Source organism: Rattus norvegicus, chromosome 11, assembly GCF_021556685.1.
Source record: "Rattus norvegicus strain SHRSP/BbbUtx chromosome 11, alternate assembly SHRSP_T2T, whole genome shotgun sequence".
NCBI classification, from domain to species: Eukaryota; Metazoa; Chordata; class Mammalia; order Rodentia; family Muridae; genus Rattus; species Rattus norvegicus.
The window spans coordinates 75,677,505-75,695,096 of NC_141544.1; the positions used below are offsets into that span (position 1 = coordinate 75,677,505).

The 17,592-nt window shown below is 42.8% G+C and overlaps 1 protein-coding gene across 5 annotated transcripts; it reads left to right on the forward strand.

The window, feature by feature from the left end:
* The first annotated feature begins 77 nt into the window (after positions 1-77).
* Tex55 (testis expressed 55) lies at positions 78-16,870 on the forward strand. 5 transcript variants are annotated; one of them, NR_197296.1, is made up of 4 exons: positions 78-1,012; positions 1,893-2,039; positions 4,398-4,609; positions 15,242-16,870. NR_197296.1 is itself a non-coding variant. In NM_001432533.1 (4 exons), exons 1-4 carry the CDS (start codon positions 98-100, stop codon positions 15,317-15,319), a joined length of 1,203 nt encoding a protein of 400 aa, NP_001419462.1. In that variant the 5' UTR covers positions 78-97; the 3' UTR covers positions 15,320-16,870. The 5 variants fall into 5 exon arrangements, 3 of the variants coding, with proteins under 3 accessions (NP_001419462.1, NP_001419463.1, NP_001419464.1); NR_197297.1 differs by having other exon boundaries at positions 4,401-4,609; NM_001432533.1 differs by having other exon boundaries at positions 4,398-4,460.
* Positions 16,871-17,592: the final 722 nt, after the last annotated feature.

Consider the following 17,592-nt stretch of genomic DNA (forward strand, 5'->3'; position numbering starts at 1 on the left):
ACAGAATCACAAGGTCATGGAAGGTTGCCTAGACAACCAAACCCAGGCCCCACCCACAGTGCCTGGCAACTAAGACCAGACAGAGGTGCAGCGGGAGATGGACGAGCCTCCGCTAGAGGTTCCAGATGAATCCTTGAACCATGAAAACGCAGACCAAACCCCAGATAACCAGAAGACCAACACAGAGGAAGCAGGCCAGGTCCTTCACAGAGGTTCTGAACATGCTGGGGTTGGATCCTCTGAGCCAACTGGTGACAAGGTTTCAGGCCAAGGCGCTAATGCAGGGTATAGACAGGCCACCCGAAGAACTTCTGAAGAGGCAGAGCAAAGATCTTCTCAGCCAACTGAGCAAAGATTGCCTGGCCTTGTGGAGAGGAGAGCATCTCAGCCGGCGGAGCGCAGGCTCTCTGAAAGGAGAACCTCACAGCCACCCAGCCATCCACTTCCCAGCCTATCTGAGGGGAAAACCTCTGAGAGGATAGATGGCCAAGTGTCTTTGCCATCTGGTGGGAGGTCTTCTGAGCAGGCTGACCCAGGAAGTTCGGAGCAGGATGACCTGAGTTCAACAGATGAAACTTACTATGCTTCAGGAAAGAGTCAACGCCAAACGGATTACTGGTTTGAAGACCCTAGTAATCCCCACAGGCTCAGTGAGGAGATTGAAAGGGACATTACCCAAGTTAGGCGAACAATAGAAAATCATTCTGGCTACCGCTCATACTACAAAACTCTTGCCCGCACTGAGAACCAATCATTAACTGATATCCATGACATCAGAGAAGCTGGCCAAAGAGTACAGCCTTGCACGTTTGAAGACAATGAAACAGACATCCCATCCAAAGTTTCAACTGCGGATGAAACAGAAAGCACAACCACTGTCCAGGCCTACACCCCATACGACACTGAAATCATGACAGACACCCAGTCCTCGCGTGAAAAGCTCCCCTCCATCACAAACAAAGTGTACTATCCCTCCAGTCCAGAAAAAATTCGAACCACAGAATTCACTGCTGTGAGTAAAAGGGATGTGTTGGGAGGTTGGATGCTGTAATTGGTAGGACCTGTGAGGTTGAAAACAAGACCACCCAATAGAAAGATACATGCTAACGCAGAGATGAGAGATAAACCTTATAACTAGCACATACGACCCACAGGTCTCAGGAAGGGTGCAGCACAAAAGAGACGTGTTGCCTCCTAATGATCGCCGAGCCGCTCGGGAAGGATCAGGGAAGCAGGATTTAGGAAACCAATGTTTCTGGTTCTACTACTAACCCTGTAACACTAAGTCACTTCTCACCCTGGAAGCATAGCAGGGGAATTTGAAGGTCACTGGAGGGGTTGGGGATTTAGCTCAGCGGAAGGCCCTGGGTTCGGTCCCCAGCTCCGAAAAAAAAAAAAAAAAAAGAAAAAAGAAAAAAAAATGAAGGTCACTGGAAATCGCCCGTGTGAGGGCAAGTATTTAAAGTAGAAGAACCGAAGGCATCCTTCCCCCAGGTTTTGAGGTGCTTTGTAGTGATTAAGGCTAAGTTGAGTCTCTCAAAGAGCTGGCCCTGAGGGTCTGCTGGCAGTTACTTTAACAGATATATTTTCTTCACTGGTGTAACCACTGACACTTTAAGCTCTCTCGCTCGCGCTCTCTCTCTCTCCTCTCTCTCTCAGACACACACACACACACACACACACACACACACACACACACACGATGAAGGTAGTGTATCCAGTATCTTTCTTAATTCTTGGTATGAAATCTTAATTCTTGGGTTAAATTTCATCAAATCCAGATACAACTGGTATCAACAGCAAAAAATAAAAAAATAAAAGAAGTGCTGTTACTTTTAGATTTATTTAAAAATAAATTAATAAATCTTTTGGGGTAAATATTTCAATTTCAGGATATCACTACAGAACTTGAGCAAAGAAGGAGTTCTCAAAAATACAGTCAAAGTTACAGAGGACGGTTCCCTCTGATCGTTTTTGATGATCCCTACCAGGTTGCACTCCGCTACATGGAGAAGCACAGTGTTCTTCAGATATTCCAGGTAAAGCTCTTAAGTTTTACCTTTCTCCTTGGTTGTGGTGGAAGAAATTTGCTGGAAAAGGTGGGGGCAGGGCAAGAGAACACAGTCTGTTTCAGAAATTAGTGTTGTAGGCTTCCTAGTTCCTCCTAGTTCCTGCATTTATAAATCTCATTGATCCCAGGATTTAAAGTCCAGCTTCCTTTAAAGATAGTTCTTCAGCACAATGGAGGTAGGAGGAATTCTCGCAGCTCTATAATGTGGCTGGCTCTGTTCCAAGCATATTTCTTTTTCATATTGGTATTATTTGACAAGAAATGCAACAGTGTGTAACACTGTAACAGTGTGTGCGGTGAGCAACTGATTGAGACAGGTGTAAAGGTAGAGTAGTTCGCCTCAAACGTTGCGTGCGAAGTGGGAAGGTTTGAAGCAGGGTATAGACCGCTGGTTCTCAGCCTGATGTCAGTGACCCTTTGGTGGGAGTTAAATGACTCACAGAGGTCACCTAAGACCAACATCACACACCGATATTCACATTATGACTCACGACAGTAGAGAAATTACAGTTACAAAGTAAAAACCAAGACAATTGTATGCTTGGGGTCACCACCACACCGAGCTTCATTAAAGGGTTGCAGCATCGGGAAGGTTGAGACTCACTGGTATAGGGAAAAGAACAGACACCACACCCCATCAGCCCCACCACTCAAGTTCTAAGTCGGCCACATCCTTGTGAGTTGGGGGATATTACTTAGCATCCGTGGCTCTCAGACTCCTCCTATGAAATGGGGATTTTAAAATATCTACTTCATTAGCCCTGCCTTTTTGACGTTTCCGTCTTAAAATGCTTTTCTTTCTGGTTGGGACAGCTAGGTTTCTGCCTTTAATCAAAGACTAGGGAGTGATAAACGGAAGGAGGAAATGTAGTAAAGAAAGCAGAGTTTGGGGGCTGTCAAGGTAGCTCCGTGGATTCAGAGCCCTTGCCTTTTGATCTAAAATGCCTGGTGATCTGAGTTCAAGCTCCAAATCCCACGCAAAGGTGGAAGGCGAGAACTGACTCCATGAAGCTGTCCTCAAACCTCCACATACACACTGAAGTACACACGCGTGCGCGCGCACACACACACGCGCGCGCGCGCGCGTGCGCGCGCACAAACACACGCACACGCACATGCACACGCATGCACACCTACACACGCCTAATAATAAATTTAATTTTTTCAAATATTGACTATTCTATAATTTTCAAATTAAATGAAAACAATGTTTATGAATGCATTGTGATATTAAGGAAAATAAATTATCTAATATGTATGTTGTTTAATAAAATATATAAGGGGCTGGTGAAGTAGCACAGCCAGTGGATGTTTACCTCACATGCACAAGGTCTACAGCACCATACAAATAATTGATTAATTAATTAAATATGATTTCCAAGTAGATATTGGATACAGAATTGAGTGATAGGTAAAGTAAGCCTATTTGAGTATATTATTCCTGAAATTTACCTAATTATTATTACCTGCAAATGAAAGCTTTGTTTACTTTAATGTTTTGAGTTATTTGACAACAGCAAAAAGTATGGAAGTCAGTGTCACAAAACTGATATATCCTTTCTCATTTAATGCTAAAACTAAACATTCTATCATGCTACAGAGTCAAGCATCTCAGAAGATTGTATGTAAAGCTCCCGTGTTTTAGGCCATTATTTTATTCTTTTTTGAGCAATTAACTTATTAATTGATCATCTAATGATATCACAGTTCTCACAACACTTTAAACTCTCCCACCACCTTTTCGGTCTTCAAAAAAAACCTGAAAAATGCATTGTTACTTATTACATTTTGATCCCTCTAAATGTGATCTTAATTTGCCTGATTTCATCCAAATAAAGTAAGTAAGGGGCTGGAGAGTTGGCTCAGTGGTTAAGAGCACTGACTGCTCTCAAAGAGGACTCAGGTTCAATTGCCAGGACCCACGTGGCAGCTCACAACTGTCTGTATCTCCAGGATCTGACACCCTCACACTGAAATACATGCAAGCAAAACATCAATTCACATAAAATAAGAATAAATAAATCCTTGAAGAAGGAAGGAAGGAGGAAGGGTGGGAAGGAAGGAAGGAAGGAAGGAAGGAAGGAAGGAAGGAAGGAAGGAAGAAAAAGAAAGAAAGAAAGAAAGAAAGAAAGAAAGAAAGAGAGAGAGAGAAAGAAAGGGGAAAGGAAGAATGAAAGAAGAAAAAGAAAAGTAGGAAGAAAAGAAGGAAGGAACAAAAGCAGGTATTAGGAGACATGTGGATGTCTTTCAAATGTCTCTGCAACATTCTAGGGTAGGGCTGCAAATCTCTCAGAACCAAACTACGGTGCGTTGTGCTTTTTCTCAGCAGATCACTGAAAAACTAGTCTATGAAATGCCAGACGACCCACTGCGTTTCATGCTAGACCAGGTATGCACTGGGAGAGGGAGCCATCCTTCTTTTCTCGTTGTTGGAGAACTGCACGTATGCAGCCAGATGAACAGCTCCAGGTCATCATGAAGGAACCCCACTCACAGCTTCCAGTCAAGAGTTCTTACTAAAGTGTAGAACGAAGATAGGTATGGTGGCTCACCTCTTTAATACCAGTGCTGGGGAGGTAGAGGTGGGCAGATCTCTGCGAGTTCAAAGCCAGCTAGGGCTACATACTGAGACCCTGTCTCAAGCTGAAAAAGAATTTCTCCAGCATCACAGAACCCTCTCTCCTCACGAGTTCCCAGAAAGGAATGGCTTGTTTTGACCTTTATAAATAACATGCTCACTTTTCCTTAAAATTTTACTGTTGAACATTAATCATAAAACACCTTCATTGGGGCTGGAGAGATGGCTCAGAGGTTAAGAGCACTGACTGTTCTTCAAGAGGTCCTGAGTTCAATTCCCAGCAACCACATGGTGGCTCACAACCATCTGTAATGGACGCCCTCTTCTGCTGTGACTGAAGACAGCTACAGTGTACTCGCACACATTAAATGTTAAACACACACACACATACACACACACACACACACACACACACAGACTTTTGTTTAGACCTATGAGCTCTCTGAACTGTCTTTGAATGGAACCATCTATAGCCAGTAACATTTTTGTCTTGCCTTTTTTGCCCAAAATTATGTCTGTGAGATGGATCTGTTGCATGTAGCTGTTCATCCATTTTCACCATGTAGAATGCTATTCGCCATGTAAAAAACTATGACCAAGTCATTCTCTTTTCATGGACATGCTGATTATTTCCAACTTGGAGTTATTACAAAAAATTACTGCTGTAAAACTTCCCACCCATGTCTTTCACAGGTACATGTCTCCTGGCTCTGTACCTTACTGACTGGATTGTAGAGCATGTGTTTGCTTAGCTTCAAATGGGTTGCTTCCCTTTTCTAGCATGAGTGTGCCAGTTACACCCCGCCCCCACCAGCTATGCCTTTCCAGTGTTCACCGTAGTCACTGTATTTAGCCATGGCTGTTGGTTCAATTCAGTGTCCTTCTGCTTACAGAGCGTTTGTAAAGACTTATTTTTCTATGGTATGGCTTCATGTCTTTCCCATTAGCAGCAGGCTTCTATATGTTCTGACCCTGTGTGTTTGGTTAATCAAGTGTTCCCTATATCCTTCTCTCTGTCTTACCTTATAGCTCTTATCTTTTGATGAAGAGAAATTCTTAAGTATAGTATCAAATGTAACAATATTTTTCTTTATGATTAATACTTCAACCATCTTATGTTAGAAGCTTCACCCACATTTGATGATGGCTTCCTACGTTATTTTGTGTGCGTGTGTGTGTGTGTGTGTGTGTGTGTGTGTGTGTGTGTGTGTGTGTGTGTGTGAAGCAGTTTGCTTGCTTGTTACCTTTCACATCTATGTCCACAATCTTTAATCAAATTCATGTGTTATATGAGATTAGGCAAAGTTTCACTTCCTTCAACCATCAAAAAAAAATCACCATAATGTGCCCACTGATCTGAATTTCAATCATTCAGAATATTTATTTATAATTGTTTCAAAATAAGAAAAATATCACGGCTGAAATAACTCAGTACCTAATAGAGAAATCTTTCCTGCTTTAGTCTTCTTTAAGCTCATCTTTGATATTCTTGGACCTCTATTTCCATATTAGTTTTAAGAATTATTCATGAAGTTACACAAAGTTGTGCCTCTCTCTATATACACACAACTACACTAGCACAGTGCTTCTCAACGTTCCTAATGGTGTGGCCTTTTAACACAGTTACTCGTGTTGGGATGTATTTCATTGCCACTTCATACCTGTAATTTTGCTACCATTTTGAATCATAATGAAAATATCTGATATGCAGGACATCTGATATGCAACCTCCAAGGGGTTATGCAGGAAGAGTAGAAGGAAAAAAAGTATGCCCAGTCTTAATCTTCTTTATGAATACACTTTGATCTGTCTGTCTTGTCAAGAGGTATCTAATCTTGCATATTACCTTTTGGACTCCAATAATATTCATATCACATCTCAGCACACACTCATGCGTGCACGTGCGCTCGCACACACACAAACACACACACCCCCTTCAGGCCTAAAATTACTTCTACTAATTCTAGTTTAAATGATACCCTATTCCATATGACCCCCCATGCCTCTTTTTTTTTTTTTTTTTTTTTTAGTGATGCCTGTAGGAATCACCTTCACAGACCAGCACTGTGAATGTGCAGTCAGATTGTCTGTCTGTTCATGTTGTTGCCGTTTTGGTTGGGATAATGACTGACGCAGTGCATTGCTTAGGGTCTCTGGAATAGTTAATGCTGAGTGAAAGTGACTGCTTTGTTTTATCTTATTTTCTCTTTAAAAGTGTTTTGTCACTACCCCACCCTTAAGTGACAAGTTTATTGTTTGTAGCTGTCGTCGCTCACATTAAACGGGTTCCCTTCTCATAAACTCTCTGGCATTTTAAAATAAATATTATCAAATTCAAGCTTTTCTTTATTTACCATTGAAGATGACTTATGATTTAGGCGGGGTGATTTTGGCAAAGGGGGGAACTTTTTCCCCATTTTTAGAACTTTTCTGTCATACATGCAGAAAATTGCACATGGCCTGACTGACTAATGAAGTGATTGGATCTATCAAAATCACCAACCGAGTTGCTGTTGGAAGATGGGTCTTAAGGGGTCTCCCATGACTCAAAGCATGGAGCAAAACACAGGAAATGGTAGCAACAGCATAGCTTTATTGACAGCAAGTGCAAAAAGCACACTCCACGGAGCAGAATCAGTCGTGGGCAAACACATGGCTCAGGAACTGCCTTGCTTCCAGTCCAGGGATTTTAATTACAAAGGGGAAAGGAAGGGTTCACTGGAGGCGTGGGTCTCTCTTGAGCTGGCCTAGGTTATATAACCTTATGCTTACTGAGCATGTGTCAGCCATCCCATGATCCTCTCTGCTATAACGAGAATGATAAACAGTTCATATGCTGTAGCCTTTAAGTTCTTTATGACATCCCAAAGGTCATCTTGAGACTCTCTCTCTCTCTCTCTCTCTCTCTCTCTCTCTCTCTCTCTCTCTCTCTCTCTTTCTCTCTCTCTCTCTCTCTCTCTCTCTCTCACACACACACACACACACACACACACACACACACACACACACACATTCGGACTCATGTGTATCTCTAGGGGAATACCTCCCTGGGTTTTACTTCCTAAACACGATCTCATTGGAGGGAGAGATGATCGCCAACTGTCCAAGAGATAGTATGGGCAAGTCCAAGGGGGACAGTCTTCTATTGCTAGGCTCTGGAGTTAACCCTCTGAGTCACACAGACCCGCTTTACCCCCTCAAAATCGAGACATGTTACCATCTCCTCGGAACTGAACTCAGTGCCTTCCTCTTTCTCCTATAAAAACTACCAATTGTTGAGACTGCTAAATGAACGTCCTTTTAAATGTCCTTTAAAAATTTAACATGAGTGCAATCCAATAGGCATTGTTTACTGGAGAGCGTCCTTCTTTGATTAACAGTACGCTGATGAGACTCGCTCATTGGATTCTTATCGGTATCCCTTTTTATCTGTGGATTCGCTATTCTGAGTTAGACATCAGTGACCAGCGCGGGTTGTTATGGATGATGCTACATTAAACATACAGACACACTGAGGTCTTGGCGCACATACACATCTACTTCTCTACATATCCAAGCCCAGAATTGAGACATGGAATATTGCCATAAATAGTGGTGTGTGTGTGTGTGTGTGTGTGTGTGTGTGTGTGTGTGTGTGTGTGTGTGATGTCCATGACAGAAGAAGATAGAGTTGCAAACAACTGTGAGGCGCCTGACCCGGGTGCTGGAAACTGAACTCAGTTCCTCTGGAAGAACAGCAAGCTCTCTTAACCACTGAACAACTTCCCCAGGCAACCTGTATTTTACTTTTGAATCTCAGCTCTTTCTTCTACACTGTGGATACTGAAGTTTGGTCTCTTGAACATGGCCCACATTTCCTCAAAGCTGTGGTGGTGTTTGCTTGTGTCTTTTTTTCTTCAAGGCTGTCTGAATGTGAACTTTCCTCAACCCATCTTCAGTCAGCTCATTCGTTCTCAGCAGTAATAAAAATGATTCAAAAGAGATTGTATGCTTTGTTGTAGCAACGCCAACCAAAAAGGGGAAAGGGAACTGCACTCCAGTAAGATTAGAAGAGAATTAAATGCCACCAGGATGAGCTAAATGTTTAAACAGCGTCAAAGCTAGAGGAATAAATAACTAGGCGGTTTAAAGAGAAGGAAGCCAGAGAAAGGAAAAAGAAAAGAAGATAGAGAAGAGTAATGTATGTAGAATGAAAGTATAAAAAAATACTAGACAGAAAGCAATAGAGAAATACAGAGGGTAGGGTGTGGTGACTCACAACTGGAATCCCAATGCTTCCAAACCTACGGCAGGGGGATTGCTGTGAGTTCAAAGCTAGCCTAGCTACATAGTGAGTTCTAGGCAGTTCTGTGTAAAAACAGACTGACAGGTGAATGGACTGACTGACTGACTAGCTTACAAAATGATTTAAAAAGGAGAGGAAACCACGTCAGAATATCTTCCTGAGAAAAGGGTGGGTTTCCCACTCCCCTGCCTGGATTTTGCAAGTTTCTTAGGGACAGCTATTTTTCTATCTGAAATCCAAGCAGTTTAAACCAGAAATTGCTGTTTGCTGACTGAGGCATCAGTATATTTCCCTGCTAATGGAGCAAGTGCTGGAGCTGCCCTCAAACATGGCGCCCACCAGCTTAAACCAAAGACCCCTAGTTGGATACCTTCTCACCAGGTACTTACCTGATGTGGGAAATTTCCAAAGAGTGCCCTCTTTCTACCATCTATCCTAGTCCATTGTGAGCCTGCAAAGCATCAGGCCAAGCAGTCTATTGGCTATGGGACAGGGATGTGATTGGTCCTCTGTTCCTTGGATCTACCTGTTCTGCCTCACCCCCACCCCTCCCCCCACCCCCACCCCCTCCCCCCAACCCCCCTCCCTGCTGCCTGCATCCTTTTGCCAGATCCAAGCAGCCGAGCCCACCCCTTTCCCGTTGGTTCCCTTCCTCTGTGGCACGGCCCACAGCTCAAGCCCTCCTTTGCTTCTCCACATAGCCCATTTCTCCCTGCAGCCAGGCACCGGATGCTCGGTTCAGATTCACACAGGTACAGGAGAGGGCTGGGTGTCTCCTAATGCACCGTCTTCTCATACATACACAACTCCCTTTGTTGAAGCTGCAGTGTTTTCCTTTGGTGGTGTCATATTGTCCTGATTCTTTGTTATTTGTGTGGCATTGTGTAGGTCTCTGTACATTAAAGCAGGAAGCCCCATTTTTATTAGTTCCGGCATTTAAAGTCTTCTATTAATAAGGTACGAACAATAATAGGAGCTCCTCTGGGATTGACTTGAATTGGAACGAGAGTTCTCAACCTGTGGGTCTCTCTCTCACTCTCTTTCTCACACACACACACACACACACACACACACACACAAACACACACACATATGTATACCGATCATAAGAAATACATATTTGGTTTACAATTCATAACAATAGCAAGCTTATGGTTATGAAGTAGCGTGGAAAATAATTTTATGGTTGGGAGTCACCACAACATTAAGAATTGTGTTAAAGAGTCACAGCATTAGGAAGGTTGAGAACCACTGGATTGGAGCCAGGGCCTGTGCCTGATGCTAACTTTTCTGTACAGACTAAAGTTAGTGACAAGCGTGCAACCCATCTGGCCCCTGGGTAGACAGGAATATGAATGTGTGTGTGTGTGTGTGTGAGAGAGAGAGAGAGAGAGAGAGAGAGAGAGAGAGAGAGAGAGAGAGAGAGAGAGAGAGACTGAGCTATAAAGCTGACACACTTAAGGAAAATGTGGCAGGTTTTGTTGTTGTTTATCTATGTAGTTTATGTTTCTAAAGGTCTTCATTCATTTGTAAATGTCCCAGTTTCTCTCTGAACTCTTTTCTTTGGATAAAGCAATGGCTTGGCTCTTCTTAAATCCACAGACACCTCCACCATCCGTACTCTGTAGCTCCCATCAAGTGTACGTATGCATGTTAGTTTGTGTCATGTGCAGGTTTATGTGTAAGCACGTGGAGGCCAGAGGTCATGCTTCAATGTCACTTCTCAGGAGCCGTCAATCTTAGTCCTTCTAGACAAGATGGACCTGGAGTTTGCCAATTGGGCTGAATGTCCAGTGAGCCTCAGGCAGGGAGTGGTTCTCAACCTCCGAATGCCTTTGAATACAGTTTCTCATGTTGCAGTGACCCCCCAACCATAAAATTATTTCATTGCTACTTCAACTGTAATTTCACTGCTGTTGTGAATCCTAATGTGAATATCTGTGTTTCCTGATGGTCTTAGGAAGTCTGTGAAGGTACTGTTCGACCCCTGAAGGGGTCATGACCCACAGGTTAAGAACCAGTGACATAAGGGATCCTCCTGTCTCTACAGCATGCTTGCGGTGGTACCCAACTTTTATGTCGGCACTGGCAGCCTAACTCAGGTCATCATGCCTACATTGCAAGCACGTTATCCAGGCCTTGCACGGTGATCTTTGTAAATCAAATTTCAGTAATAACATTTCTACTGGGAGGCCAGGGGAGCTGAGGAGGTGAGTCACACCAAAGGCCAACGTGAAGCAGTTGTGTTTTTTAATCTTGGTGTTCCGGTATGGGAGGTAGAGAATTCCCAGCAGACACTCGTGCTCAGCTAGTCTGCTATACTTGGCTGAAAAAGAGCAAAGAGATCCCACAAGCAAGGTAGAAGAAGACTGACAATCCAGGTTGTTCTCTTACCTCTGCATGTGCTCCAAGGCACCCAAAGTGCACATGTTCTCAGGGGTGGATGTACACAAACACACACACCACACACATGCACACATACACACACATGCACACATATACACTCATGCACACATACACACACATGCACATGCACAAATACACACACACATATACATATACATACACACATATGAACATATACACACATATGCACATATGAACATATACACACATATGCACATATACACACATGCACATATACACACATATACACACATGTACATGCACATAAATACACATACACACATATACACACAAAATACACACATACACACATATGAACATATACACACATATGCACATATACACACATGCACATATACAAACATGTACGTGCACATAAATACACATACACACACATATCCACACAAAATACACACATACACACATGTACATGCAAATATACACACATATGCAGACATATATACACACGTGCACACACACGCACACACACATACACACATATGCACACATACACACACATACACATATATACATACATGCACACACACATATGCACACACACATATATATACATACACATACATACACACATATGCATACATACACACACATACACACATATGCACACATACACACACATACACATATACACATACATGCACACACACATATGCACACACACATATATATACATACACATACATACACACATATGCATACATACACACACACACACACACACCAAGACCATGAATTTGAGAGAGAATAGGAGGGAGGAAGGAAATTCTATATGGTCTTTGCTACTTCTGCCATTGCCTATGTTTTTCTTTCCTCTTGGTGTATTTCTCTTTCCTGGACAAGGATACCCTGATTTTAAAGACCCTGTTTTAATCATCTAAATTATAAGGTCATCTTCAAGTCAGTATCTTACCTTGCCTGCTTGCAGTGGGTGGCATTTTTAAGTAGCCTGTGAGAGCACTTTAGACAACCTTTTTTGTTTGTTTGTTTTGGCAATTCTGCAACTTTGACATTCAGCAGGTTAGTTCCCATCCACCTTGACCGTCTGTAGATTTTTGGGTGCGGTAACAGGCAGGTAAGTTACCAATAGGTAGAGCATTTTTGGTGAATCCTCATCCGCATTACATTTTCTGGACAAACGTACTCGGATGCGATACAAACATTCCTTATTCCCTTGGCCCAGGAGGCTTTATTAAGCCTGGTGGCAGTGTGCACATCTGGAGTCCCCATTTCCTTCATTGCAAATTTCTAGATTTCATTGAGTGCCCAAGGGGCACACTTCAGGGATGGCAGAACGCCCTTTCTTCTCACTACCCTTCTTTGTGGGAGACATTCTGCTGGGCCCAGGTAGGAAAGAACGGTTGTGGGCGACACTCTTGAATGCTCTGAATAGCATGCAGACTGAGTTCAGCTATTGTCCTTTGTGGAATGTTGGGGGTTTTACTGGCTGGTAACATGCTTAGAGTTAAACCCTGAGTTCTAGCTTATCCTTTATGACTGATGTCTTAGCTCAAAGGTTCAAGCACTGACCATGCTTCTTTGAAGATGCCCCACGAGCGCATGTTTCTGGTGTCAGATGGGCACAGGGCTCAGAAACACAAGGAAGGGATCTTCTTTCATGCACAGTCTCTGCTCCCTCTTTGGGATCTGGCCATGTTTGACCAGGCTACTTCACTGCAGAAAGACTAGCTTCTATCCGACTATGCTTTCTATTGGCTATAAATTGAAAAATAGAGGAATTAATTCCACATTGTCATTGACTACTTTTGGTTAATCCCAGAATTTGTAGGGTCTTTCAGTTTCTTTGTTTTGTTTTGTTTGCTGTTCTTGAAATTTGTTTTTGTTGTTGTTAGTGGTAGTGGTGGTGGAGGTGGAGGTGGAGGTGGTGGTGGTGATGGTGATGGTGATGGTGGTGGTGATGATGGTGGTGGTAATGGTGGTGGTGATGGTGATGATGGTGGTGGTGATGATGATGGTGATGGTGGTAGTGATGATGGTGGTGGTGATGATGGTGGTGGTGATGATGGTAGTGATGGTGATGATGGTGGTGGTGGTGATGATGGTGGTGGTAATGATGGTAGTGGTGATGATGGTGGTGGTGGTGATGATGGTGATGGTGGTGGTGGTAGTGGTGATGATGGTGGTGATGGTAATGATGGTGGTGGTGGTGATGGTGATGGTGGTGGTGGTGGTGGTGTGTGTGTGTTAAAGGATAGGATCTGTGTTTTGTCCATAATACTTAGACATTACTTGCACTTTTGAATGTTTCCTCCTACACATGAGCAAAATCTTTTTTGGGGAGTGGAGGATACATTCATTTAAAGCTTTTATCACAGAAATTTGAATTGTGGTATTTTGTTTACTTCAAAATTAGTTTCTAATTTTAATTATGATTTCTTCAGCTTGTGTTTGGACATTGGACTTTTTTCTATTAACTGTTAGGTATTGAAGTCCATGGCTGTTTCTGGGTTTCTAACTCGATCGCACTTTGTTAACAGACCCTCTGGAGACTGTCAAGTATTTGAAATGTCTTGACTTTTATGGCTAAGCATATGGCTGGTGGTGGTGAATGGTTTGTTTGGAGTTGGGAAGAGGTTCCTTTTGAAGTTCTCAGGAAATGGTGTAATATTGTGTCAGCGGGGGAGCATGCCCAGTCCTTTGAGCCTCCCAACCCAGTTGGGGTTGCCTGTCTCCTGTCTACACCAGTTCTTTCCATCTCTGCAGTCTGCATGTGGTGGTGGTGGTGATGCTAGGCACACTTTACAATTGCTGACAAGTGACCTTACAACTGCTTTGAACTCTCCACCCTGAAGAGGTGTACCGTGACCTAGGACACTATTCTGACCATACCAGTTCTGCTTCAGTTAGTGATTAAATGTGGTGTACTTTCACCTGCATAGTTTTTAAACTTCCTGAGCCCTAAATCTTTCACCATATTTCCTACTAACAGGGTATCTCTGAGTTTTTGTTTTTCTATAATCATTGTACAAACACAACAAGCTTTCACTCAGCAAGGTGTTGTTACAGATGTGTAGAATTTCTCTTGTTTCCCACAGGCCCTTTCAGTTCTGTTTCTCTTGTCCTTGCTGTTTTTTCACTTTATTTTTCCCTTTGTCACCATAGAATTGATACTGTTACTTTTTTAAATTTCTAAGTGAAACATTTTTTAAACTAATATGGTTTTTAGGGCACTTTTTAGAGCTATATAAAAAAAAGGAACAATGTATAATGAGTTATTTACCTTCTCACCCCACCCCTATACCCTCATCCCTCATTTCCCCTTTATCAATATTTTGTGTTTGTGGTATGTTAATTACTGTGAGCTAGTGCTGACACATTTCCTAACTGTACTTGACAATAGTGTTTCCTCTGTATTGTTCAAAGGCACAATATAGATCTTATCCAATAAATTTTGACAGAGGCATGTGACACCCCCCAACATATACTGTTACAGTCTCTGTACAAATAACCCTACTAGTGATTTTTTTTAAAAAATGTTTTCTGTTTTGTTTTCAATCGTGTTGGTGGGCAAGGTCTGACTGTGGCATGTTCACATAAGTGTAGGTCCCCACAGAGGCCAAAAGGGGGTTCTTGAAGCTGTCGTGAGCCACCAGGGGGTCCCAGGAACCTAACTCAAGTCCTCTGTGAGAGCAGAGGTGTGCTTTAAACCCGGGCCAGCTCGCCAGCTTTTGTGTCTGTATTTTTATAACGGTTTCTCTAGAGATTACACCATGTGTCCTTAATTGATGAAGTCTTAATTTATTTGATCTTGGTCAGGCCGAGGACTTCTAGTTAAACTTCTACGTATTTCAGCCCCAGGAGAAGTGTTAGTTCTGAGTATATCAAAATTCCAAATGGAAACTCCTTTTTTTATTCTCCTTAGGTACAGGACATGATCAGACACAGAGACGAAAGGGAGGAGGACATGATCAGACACACAGACGAAAGGGAGGACATCTGAAGACGGACCTCCCCGCAGCACTGCTTACTGTCAACAGTGTCACACTGTACTCCACCTGCTCCCACTTGAAAAATGAGTTCTCAGTAGGCGTCGGTGGTAACTCTGCCTAAATATGGTCTTAATTTTTAGGTCAGAATATATAGAGTGCCTTTGTAAATTTCACAGAACAATTATAGAAATCTCTGGATAATCACACAAAATATACACGTTACGGCTACTCACGCGTTGATATTTCAACACTTACTCCCACAAGCCTGAACTGGAATAAGGTCTCCAAAGGGATGAGTGAGTGCTCGTAACCACGCTCAACTCTCAAAGAACTCGAGAACCTCACACGGCCCTAAGCTGCTCACGAAACTCCAGTTGGAAATGTGTGAGAAACATTTTTTTTTATCCTTTTAAACAAATGATTTGTGTCAGGTATGATCCATATGGTGGCGAGAAAATATTAGTCCCGTTTTCTTTCTAACAGAAATGCATGTTACAGAATGCATGTTACATTCTGTCATTAGTGAAGGAGATTTAATCTTCTGATTCTTGGCTGTCGGTAAAACCCAGACAGGCTCTACTACCCTGGACACATCTGTGCAGGTGAAGCAAAAATGTCACTTCCTCCTCACCTTTATCCCCTAAAGAAACCTGTATCATGTGTAATGTGTAACCAGTCAGACTGGTATCTCACAGCGGAAAGCTTTAGCCCAGTCTATCTGGAACTAGAGGATCTGGTTGGGAATCATTCTTGAGACGATGGTTTGATTCTTTTGTATGCTGAACATTCTTCTGTGTGAACAATGAGGCTGACTTGATTCTTTGTATGGTTAGCTAACAATGTGGTATGATTACGTGGCTGTATGGCCTGAGACTTCAATCTCGGACTCTACTGCATTGACTCTGACACCCGTTTCTCCTAGTTATTATTCCCAAGAGTCCTATATGATTCCAAGGTCATGTACACTTTTCTTTAAGCTGTTCATAAAACATGCATGTGTTCAAACTCAATAAACGTGTTCTCTACTCAGATAAAGATATGGCGTGCTTGAAAGATGAGCTGAAAGTTGATGAGCCGGCGAGGACCTATGGAATAGACTAGTCGTGTAAACTAATCGGGAGGTCCAACGAGATAACCATTCCTATTATTAGTGGTAGAAATAGAGAGGCTATGCCAGCGCAGTACCGAGTCTGTGCTTGGTTGGTGGTGTGCACTGTCTATTTCAGCATTTAAAAGCCTGAGCGTGACAATCTGAAGTTCAAGGCCAGCCTGGGTTATGTAACAAAACTCTCTTAAATGTGAAAAGAAAACAAAAAAGGGCTGGTAAGATGGCTGAGTGCGTAAAAGTGCTTCAAAAACCAGACGACCTGAGTCCAATCCCTAAATCCCACAGTTAAATGAAGGAACTGTCTCTGGAACGAAGTTGTCTTCTGACCTCCATGTTATCACTGTGATCCACATGTCTCAATGTAACCTCCCCGACACCTGTATCACGCATATACCATGCACAGATCATAAAAGTAATAGCAATAATAAATAAAAATCTACTTTAAACCATTGGACTTAACTTTGTGATGTGTGACCCTAATATTAGACTGGTGGTTCTCAACCTTCCTAATGCAGTGACCCCTTTAGTACGGTTCCTCATGTCGTAAACCATAAAATTATTTCCATTGCTACTTTGTAACTGTAATTTTGCTACTGTTGCTAATTGTAAGTATCTGTGCTTTCTGGTGGTCTTAGGTGACCCCCTTGAAAGGATTGCCCAACCCCAAAGAAATCAGGACCCACAGATTGAGATCCACCATCTTAGACAGTTTTAACAAGTCTCTAGAGACAGAACACTTCAGACCCAACCACTCCAGCAGCTGCAGCCACTCCCTTAGGCTGTCTCTGATGCCTTTCATAACTGTCATTTGTGACCTTCCATAGTGAGGCAGTAGACCAGACTGGCTATGGTTCCCTCTGCACACACTTCTCTGAGAATTGAGAGTGAGCACCGCCCTCCACATACCGTGACTCAGGCTCTCTACCCAGAGGCATCAAGCACAGCAGATCAATCAGCATGAGTTCCAAAGTGACAGAAAGCAGTCCCTCAGGGGCCACAAGTAAATACCCAGCATGGGAATCTCAGTGCAGCTAGCTGTGGAGCGGAGCTGGGAGACTCGGACTTGCCCCTCCCCAATTTCATTGCAGTAAAAGGTGAAAAGGACAGAGTAGCCACGCAGAATAAAAACAAGAGCTGAGAGTCTCTGTGGAAAGCAAACAGAAGTAGAAACACATG